The sequence below is a fragment of the Harpia harpyja genome, chromosome 14 (assembly GCF_026419915.1).
Source record: "Harpia harpyja isolate bHarHar1 chromosome 14, bHarHar1 primary haplotype, whole genome shotgun sequence".
NCBI classification, from domain to species: domain Eukaryota; kingdom Metazoa; phylum Chordata; class Aves; order Accipitriformes; family Accipitridae; genus Harpia; species Harpia harpyja.
In genome coordinates this window covers 37,343,241-37,352,431 of record NC_068953.1, presented here as the reverse complement: position 1 = coordinate 37,352,431, position 9,191 = coordinate 37,343,241, and the positions used below count along the sequence as shown (strand labels likewise).

Sequence of the window (9,191 nt, the reverse complement as noted above, 5' to 3'; positions counted from 1 at the left end):
AAAACGCTGGACAGTGTGGCAGCTGTGACACAGAGCTGAGAGCAGGGCAGCGTGGGCCTGCGGGACCCCGGCCTGGAGCGCAGCAGGGTGTGGACATGGGGGTCCCCCTAAATTTGGTCCTGCCCGTGCTGACCCGGGCCTGCCTGCCCTGCCAGGGTCTGTCCCCCAGAGCCCCTGCCCCACTGAGGGTCTTCTCTCCATGTGGATCTTACCATACCCATGCCCGACAGAGGGTCTGCCCTGCCCTAGGTAGGGATAACTGCACCCCATAGAGCCCCCCCCAAAACCCTATCGGGCCCCGCCCCCTCCGTCGGCCCCGCCCCGCGGCCCCACCCCTCCCCGCCGGCCGGCAGCAGGACCCTGGACAGCGGCGGCGGCGGCTCTCGCGAGATCTCGGGGCGGCCCCATCAGCCCGGCCGGCGGCGGCGCCGCACTCTCGCGAGAGCTCGGCTGCTGCGGCAGGAGCAGCGCCAGGCGGCCGGGCGGCCGCCGCCACCCGCCGCGGGACGGGTCACGCCACGCCACGCCACGCTGGTGAGTCCCGGGGCCATGGGGGGGGGGGAGAGCTGTCGGCTGCTCCTCCCGAGGGGGGCGGCGGCCCCTCTGCACCGACCCCCCCCCCCCCCCTGCAGCCCACTGAGGGGGGGTGGAGGCGCCCACGGGGCCGCTCGCACCCGCGTGGGTGCAGTCCCCTGCCGCCGGGGACCGAGCGTGGGGCAAGCCGCCGTTGTCCCGTAGCCAAGCCGCGGGTGAGAGGCCCGCGCCCGGCTGCGTGGGGGGGGGGAGGGGGGTGCGTGGGGCACGCGGCCCTTCGCCCGTGGAAACCCACGGGCAGCAATTCGCGCCGAGGCCGAGCCTTGCTTACCCTCCCCCAAACCCACGCCGAGCAGCGCACCGCGGGGCTGGCACCCCAGGCATCCGGGGGGGGGGATTGTTGGGATTTCTCCTTGGTGTTATCGCCCGTGTGTTACGCTGCAAAATCGCCCTCCCCCCCTCCTTTTTGCAACCCCCCCCCAATTTTGTAAGCCTTCCCCGTATTGAAAAAGTCCCCCTCAAATTGCGACCCTCCCCCAATTTTGCAACCCCCCCCCGAATTTTGCAAAAATCCCTTGTTTTTTGCAAAGCTCTCGCGGCAGCCAGGCAGGTGTCGGGTCGGGGGGGCACGCGTGGCCGCGTGGCCCCGCTCCCGGCACGCGTGGGTGGGGGCCGTGTCGTCGAGTCGCTGCCTGGGGAGACGTCAGCCGCGCAGGCAGGCAGGCAGCTCGTATTTATAGCGCCGGGGGGATGGAGTTGTCCGTGGGCTGCCGTCGGGAGACGGGGGTTTGGTTTGCTTTGCCTATCCGGTGTCTTTGGTGCTGGGTGATGGTTGCAGGGGGAGCTGCCCTGGCAGAGACCCCCAAATCCTCCAGAGAGCCTGAAACGTTGACCCCTGGGACCCCATGTCATGAGAAATGTGTTCGCTGCTGCCATTCCTCTGACCGAAATAGCCTGGGAGAGGGCAAAACCTGCAGGCAGCACCTGGCAGAGCCTTGCAGGCAGGTGGGGATCCATGGAGTGGCTGTCTTCATGCTTATATTTAAAACCTCAGCTCTTAGTTTTTGCCTTAATTTTGCTTAATTTTTGCTGCTGGGACGAGGCTGAGCATGGCATGGCCTGGGACCGTCCTGGGATGCTGAGCTCCCCCCCTCTCCCACCTGCAAGGTACCTTACAAGGTGCCAAATAACATGAGTAATCGTTAAGCCGGCACTCAAGTGACTCATTAGTGACAATCACTGCTGATTTATTTTTTTTCCAGCTGATATTTTCAGCTGAGTTCCCTGCTCCTTTTTGGCCTGGTTTCTGGCTTGGGCTTACAGAGATGGGAGCCGCGATGCCATCAGAAGGCAGCCAGGTAGTTCCATGTGCTGAAACTCTTTGCAAAAAGATAAATTAAAAAAAAAAAAAATTGGTTTTGGGCCAGGTAATGAACTTGAGGATTTCAAACTGCCCACAGCTGCCTCATCACTTGTGGGGCTGTGTCCCTTCCTCTGCCATCCAGCCTGGCCCCTCTCCCAGGGCTGGATGTAGGTCAGTTGGGAGTGGGAGGTTAAGCCCACGCCCTGCCCCACATCGCTGGATCTTCTCTTAATCTTCTGCCTTAACTGGTGTGTAAGCCTCAGGCCGTAGGAGCAGGGATTTATTCTGCTGCCAGCCAGGTGCCAGCGGTAAGCCTGGATGTGTGAACAGTGTAGAGCATCCACGTAAATAAAGCAAACTGCTTTCCTACACTGCTGTCCTTGAGCTATTTTGGCATGGGGGGAAGGTGAAGGCGCTTTGGGGAGGTGCCTGACCACTTCACATCACTTTTTCTCTCGTTTTCCTCCAGCTTTGGTAAATCGCCGAGGTTTTTTTTCCCCTACTTTTCCTGTGCAACAGAGAAGCTGAGTGTGTGCCAGCATGGCAGGTATGGGGGGGGGTCTCTGGGGGGAGTTGCCCCTCACCTCTGAAGCCTATCTGGGGCTTTACTGGCCATGATGTAACCTTGTTAGTCCCCAGTGGGGTTGCAGGTGCCCATGCTTGCAGGATCCATGTGGCCAGCGAGGGCTAAATTTGTCTTGATGCTTTTGGGTGGGTTGTTGGTGGTTATGAGGGCAAATCCTTAATTCCTGCTTGAAACTCATCAGTTCTTGGGGCTGAACAAGAGTAATTAGGAAGCCTCTTGATTTATCTTCAGCTCTGTCCAGTGCCCAATGCTGGTGAAACTTTTTATTGCAGAAAAAGTGAACAACTTCCCTCCCCTGCCGAAGTTCATCCCCTTGAAGCCATGTTTCTACCAGGACTTTGATGCGGAGATCCCACCGCAGCACCGTACTATGGCCAAGCGGCTTTACTACCTCTGGATGCGTGAGTTGCTGGGCGGGGAGGAGCTTGGGTGGGTTTGCGTTTGCCTTTCCCGAAGGCTGCTCCTCTGGAAGTCACCGGTTGAAAGAGCAGAGCAAGGTCAGGGGAAGTCCTTCTGCCCCTCCAGGCCATGGTGTCTCCTGTTAAAACCTGTTGGGGATGGGATGGGGGCTGCAGCATCCCATGGGCTTCAGCCCTTCCAGCCTCCAGGATGGAGGTGTGGAGCTGGCTCAGTACCTGAGGGCCATCGGTGACCTTGACATCCCGATGGAGCCCACTGCGAGGAGGAGACAGCTCAGCACCCGTGCGTCCTCCTGCCGAAGGATTTACTCCCCTTTCTGTCTCGCTCAGCTGCCAGCCTTGACCTGCCAGAGAGCTGCCAAGCCTCTGCTGGCTTCCTTTGGCAGCCGGGCTGGGGAAGGGCATTCTCTGTCACCTCAAGGTCCTTGTGAGCCCTTCGGCAGTGGCCCGAAGCTGAGATGCCGCTTGGACTGGAGGGCCAGGGTGCCTGCTCCCCGAAACGGGAGCCCGGGGCTTCCCCGAAAGCTGGGTCTTGCCTGTTCCTCTTGCATGCCTCTGTGTGCCGTGCTGTGCTAACAGAGCCGTCACTATCTTCTAACTCTTTGAACTAGCCCGGCTCTCTCTTCCTTACCATCCCTGGGTGGGGAGAAGAGCTGGAGGGACAGATCGCACCCCAACATACGTGGAAATGTTACTGAAGATGATGCCAATTGCTGTGTGCAGCTCAGAGCAAACTGACACCATTGGGGTTTTTTTGTTGTTTTTTTTTTTCTTTAGAAGAACTTAAGTTACTTAATCAGGCATTTTCCCTGAACTTTGGAAGCATATCAGTGCCCAGGGAGTGCTTTGCGCTTTGGAGGCAGGTTATGAGGAGCTGAGCTGGCACCGGAGAGGTTGGGCATTTCTGCTTTTGACACGGTGCCAGGCTGGCACCCCCAGGGCGGTGCCTCGCTCCGGCTTTTGGGGGCCACGTCCCATTGGGAAGGTGACCCTGGGGTAACTTCCCCCATTGTGTCAGGGGGGTTAGCGTAGCTTTTCTATGAAGGGGGAGGAAAAAAAAAAAGTTGTGCTTCCCTGGCAAAGCTGTCTTGGGGGTGTTAAATCCCCTCCCCATCTCAATCTGGCTGTTCTTGCTCTGCTTAATTTAATAGAGCTCGGTTCTTGCTCCAGCCTCTCCCACAGCACAAGCACCAGCTCTGTGAGCCAATCGCCTGTCTGTTGGTTTCTGTCTCTGGAGCTCCTCTCTGGATCATTTTCTCCCCAACTCCCCCGCAAACACCCAGCCAGACACAAGCGCAGAGAGGCTGAAAGGTTCCCTTGGTGTCCTTGGGGGCTCTAGGGAGCAGCAAGTGCCTGGTCAGCCCAGCCAGCTGAGCTCCTTTTCTTGCCAGCTGCAGCTCTGTTGCGGGTGGCGGTGGGAGGGTTTTAATTCTCGTCGAAATAATGAATCATTCTCAAAAATCGGAGGCGTCAGAATGCAGATGAGCCTTCTCTGCTTTGTCCTGTGTCTGCTAAGCTGGGCTTCATAGTAATAGCCCTTGTATGGCTTAACCCCGAGCAGGGGTGGGAGAAGCAAACATGCCACCCCCCTGAACTGGTGGGGTGGGGGCCAGGAGTTCAGGACTTCAGCTCTCAGCTCAGGGGGTGTTAGCTTGGGGAACTCTTGCACAAGCTCCTTCAGTGAAACTGTAGCTGGAGGCATGTGAAAAAGCTTCACTTCGATTCCTCCAGTTTCCTTCTGTTGGTGGAAACGTGCCCTGGCTTGCCGGCAGTGGGAGGATATGGCTCTTTCTCATCCTTGGAGCCCCACGAGCCCTGGACCTGCTTAAGACATTACAACTCTGAGCAATGTTTTAATTTTTTTTTTTTTTTTTTTTTCCTTCCTTCCTCCTCCTCCTCCTCAGCTGAGGTTAGACCCCCTTTGGCTGAGCCATCCTGGGGATGCTCTCTGGACTCAGCCAGCTTAATTTAAGGGAAATCCAGTTAGGGTAACACATTGCTGGCCAAACCCACTGGAGGTCAGCCCCACGTGGGCATTCCTGGGGTTGGGGTCTCTCGTATCACACTGACGTCCTTGCGTACGTGCTACTGTGCTCCCTCTGTGTGTGTGTGTGTGTGTTTGCAGTGAACAGCATCACCTTGGCAGTGAATCTCGTTGGCTGCCTCGCATGGCTGATTGGAGGCGGCGGAGCTGTTAATTTTGGACTGGCAATTCTCTGGCTCATTCTCTTTACACCCTGCTCCTATGTCTGCTGGTTTAGACCTATTTACAAAGCTTTCAAGTAAGTGGTCACACCTGAGCCTGGCTTCTCATCGCCTTTTTTTTTTGTTTGTTTTCCTTCCTAAACGGTTCGTGCTTAGCTTGGGGTATAGCCTGAATATTTGGGGGAATTTCTGCTCTTTCTGTCCAGCCCTTTAGCTTTACTTTCTAATCTTCAAAGCAAGGGTGCTTGGGATTTCATGAGGGCCAAAACCCCAACCCTGCAATATAAAGACACCCTATGTGTGCCTCTGGGCAGCGTCAGGGGGAATGGTGAGGATGGAGTTGCCAACTTTCCCTCCCCTCCTGCCCATCCTTGAGGCTTCTTTTATATTTTTCCATGAGTCCTTGAGGTGCTTGTATTGATTACCCATGCTGCTGAGGTCGATCCCCAGTGCAGTATCCCCAAATCTAGAAAACTGGGGGTGTATTTCTTCCCCGTACGGGAAGGTCGAGTCTGATGGTGGGGTGGTGTGAGCCGAGAGCCGTGTCTGAACACAGATGCCCTCTTGCCTGATGCACTGAGCTGGCCGAGCCATGGGGAGGGTCTGATGCCCCGTGGCTTTCCCAGGTGCCCCTTCACCACCTTCAGCCTCTCGCAGTTTCTCCCTTGCCTTTAGTTTTGCTCTGGTGCCTGCTGTCTGCAGGCAGCTCTGCTTCTCACCACACTCTTACTAAACCACAGCTGCTTCTGCCCCGAAAGGATCTGAGATGTGGGAGCATCTCCCTTCCCTTGCAGTGCAGCAGGGATGGAGGTATAGAGAGTGACTGAGACTTCTCTTGCAGGACAGACAGTTCCTTCAGCTTCATGGCCTTCTTCTTCACCTTCATGGCCCAGCTGGTGATCAGCATTATCCAGGCGGTGGGAATCCCTGGCTGGGGTGTCTGGTAAGGAAGGTGCTGGTCTCGTGTTGTGTGCAAGGACAGTCACCGTTGGGCTGGTGCTGTGGCCTCTTGGTGTTTTTAACATCCTCGGTGCTTCAGTCGCTTCTCTCCTTGGGGCAGATGGTTTGAGGAGCTGGGAGGGATGCTGGCAGGCTGCGGTGTGCAGAGCCAGATGGGAAAGCCCCAGGCTGTTGAATGGACTGGCTGTTTTGATCTCCTTGCAGCGGCTGGATTGCAGCAATTTCCTTCTTTGGGACCAACGTGGGGTCGGCTGTGGTGATGCTGATCCCCACCGTCCTGTTCACGGGGATGGCAGTCTTCTCCTTCATCGCTCTCACTATGGTATGGGAAGAGAGGGGGGTGCCGCGTTGCTTCAGGGAGCCCTTGCTGCTACCCTGGAAGGTCAGCGTGAGCCGCAGTCGCTCAGCGCCTCAGGATTTTCTCTTTCCAACCTGCTACAGGTGCATAAGTTTTACCGGGGGAGCGGTGGGAGCTTCAGCAAAGCCCAGGAGGAGTGGACCACAGGGGCATGGAAGAACCCCCACGTCCAGCAGGCAGCACAGAATGCAGCGATGGGGGCGGCGCAGGGGGCCATGATGCAGCACGAGACGCAGTACTCGGCCACCCCGAACTACACCTACTCCAATGAGATGTGAGCAGCAGGACTCTGTCCTCGGGCAAAAGATCTGGGGGGGAAGGGAGGAGGAGGAAGAGGAAAGCTGAGCCGAGTTTCTGCAGCTATTTCAGAAAGTCGAAGTGTACCATAATGGTTCTTTTCCCATTCTTTGTAATGAGATCATTTTGGATTTTTTTCTTCTTTTTTTCCCCCCCGTTATTGTCTTGAGCTCTTCTTTTCTCCTTTATTTTTCATTTTGAAGAGGCCGTTGAGTTGACCTGCAGGGCTCTTGTTGTGTGTGGTAGTAAGTGTACGTTCACGTGTCTTCTTTTTCGCTGTGAAATAGTGTATGGTGGTGGTTTTTTAATTACTGTGGTGATAGGTGTATGTTAGAACCACATCAGCCAAAAGCCCCCCTCCACCCCCAAAAGGGAAAGATAAAAATAGCAACCAGCACCCATTTCCCCTCTTGGAATAAGCCCTGAACCACAGGTATCTGATGTGTGTGTTTTCTCTTTCAGTTGGTAGTGTCCAGCCACTTGCCACTGTCTCAGCAAGGGCAATCAATCCCGGGAATTCTCCCTTTTCTTTTGCTTTTTAACTAGCAGGTGGCTGGGTGATTTAGTGTTAAAAAAAAAAAAAAAAAAGAGAGGGGGAAAAAAACCCAAACCAACCCTCAATCCTGCTGTTGATCTGCTGGAAGCCAAGAGATTCCTAATCTACACCCTGGCTCAGGATCTACAACTTCTCTCAGTGTGTGGTGTTGTAAATGAGTAGTTTACATTTTGACGTGGAAGACCAGTATTTGTGTGTGACTGGGCAGGAGCCCCGGCGCACTCTGTGTGTGTGTGTGTGTGCGCGCGTGCAAGTGTATGTGTTGAGGAGCGAGGACAGGTTTTCCCTGTGGGATACAACTGTCCTGTTCCAGATTCTGCATCCCGAGTCTGTTTTTTAAAGGCTTCTATTTTGAAAAGCGGCTAGAAAATTGGCAGAGCGTTTCTCAGAGGACCTATTCTTGGGTAAGGCTCTGGGTCAAATCTTGCCATCCCGTATGCAAGCACATACAATCAGTCTCACTGACTATGTAAATAGCGAAGCCAAGATTCGTCCCTGTTAGCTTTTGAGGCATGCACTAATTTAAGGCTCTTTAGGAAACCTCCAGGCTGGTGGGAAGGATTCCTGCTCACCTGCGCTTCTAAAAAGCGCAGTGAAACGTGGCTGTGTATTTTCCCGGTGCAGAAATCCCTGCTCCTGTCAGCCCCAAATCCCTGCCCAGTTAGGGGAGGTTGAGCTTTAAATAATGATCTTGCACCTTAGCGGGAGGCAGCTGAGCTCAGACTAACACCTCTTGGGCTGTGGCAGATGGGGAAGGTGACTGGCAGACCATGGAAAAGATCGGTTTGTAAATGGGAGCTGATGGACACTGCAGGGCAGGAGTAGGGAAAGCTCCTTCTCAGAGATGCTTTTCAGACTCTAAATGCACTTTAAATAAGCCAAATTTTTCTCCCAAGTCCTAGAAAAGCAGCCTAAACGGAACCCGATCCAGCCCCTTGGCTCAAATATCTCCTGCACGCTGCAGACAAGCTCGGTGTGCCACCGCTGATGCCCACAGCTAGCCAGGGCTGTGCGAGTCCCCAGCCCCTTGCCCCCCGTCCCCTCTAGCTGTCTGGTGATGCTTGTCTGTGACTCCTGCCCACGAGAATCACCCCAAAGAGGAACTTCTCTTTTCCAGCAAAGCACACCAAGAATAGTTTCCTTTTTAAGGGTATCACTTCAGTCACTCTGCAGTAGGCAGTCGTCTCTTGACAAGACTAAAATGCAACTAATGATAAAATGCCTGTCTGTGTGTGCGTGTGTGTATATATATATATGTATAAAATCTAAGGAAAAAAGTAATCCTTTGCTGAGCCTATTATGTACTTAATCAGGTTTAAATATTGTGCAATTCATTGATAGCTAGCCTAAAACTTACTATGCCAAATCACGTGCTGTCATCCATGTCTGAGAAATGATGAATTAAGTGACTTCACCTTTTGCATTTACAATAAGATGCATAAATAATAACTGTAACAAGCTGTAACTAACAGACATTGCTTCAGCATCTAACCCTCCTCTCCGGTGTGTCTCCTAAACGTGCGAGCGTGAGTGCTGACCACTGAGATGCGCCCCTGCAGCTCCAGCCTTCCTTAGTTGTAGCTGACACCATCAGAGGGACGCCCAGAGAGTGGCTGCTCTTAAGCTGTATCCGGAAAGGGCTGGGGACCACCTACCACGCGCTGCCCCCCAACCTGTCGTGCTTCTCCTTTGGACAATAAACGAGCGGTCCTCTTAACCCGCCTCTCCCCCTGCCAGCTCTCTGCGGCTGCCCTGAATCCTGTGTGAAAGGTTTCACGCCTCCCTGGGCTCATCTGTCAGCCAGAGCTGCTTCCTGGGGGGGGATCCAGGAGTAGCCGAAAAGGACCCCTTTTCTCTGCCCTGTTCCCCTCCGCTTTTTTTCCCCCTAGCAGTGAGTTTTCCGTTGCCCTCCC

The 9,191-nt window shown here is 54.8% G+C and overlaps 1 protein-coding gene across 3 annotated transcripts; it reads left to right on the top strand.

Annotated features, from left to right (window-relative positions):
- Positions 1 to 403: 403 nt before the first annotated feature.
- On the top strand, positions 404 to 8,769 carry SCAMP5 (secretory carrier membrane protein 5). 3 transcript variants are annotated; one of them, XM_052808038.1, is made up of 7 exons: positions 404 to 534; positions 2,367 to 2,444; positions 2,756 to 2,884; positions 5,028 to 5,184; positions 5,949 to 6,050; positions 6,272 to 6,389; positions 6,509 to 8,769. In XM_052808038.1, the coding sequence occupies exons 2-7, from the start codon at positions 2,438 to 2,440 to the stop codon at positions 6,701 to 6,703; spliced, it is 708 nt and encodes a 235-aa protein (XP_052663998.1). In that variant the 5' UTR covers positions 404 to 534; positions 2,367 to 2,437; the 3' UTR covers positions 6,704 to 8,769. The 3 variants fall into 3 exon arrangements, with proteins under 3 accessions (XP_052663998.1, XP_052664000.1, XP_052663999.1); XM_052808040.1 differs by having other exon boundaries at positions 487 to 523; positions 2,366 to 2,444; XM_052808039.1 differs by having other exon boundaries at positions 487 to 528; positions 2,366 to 2,444.
- Positions 8,770 to 9,191: the final 422 nt, after the last annotated feature.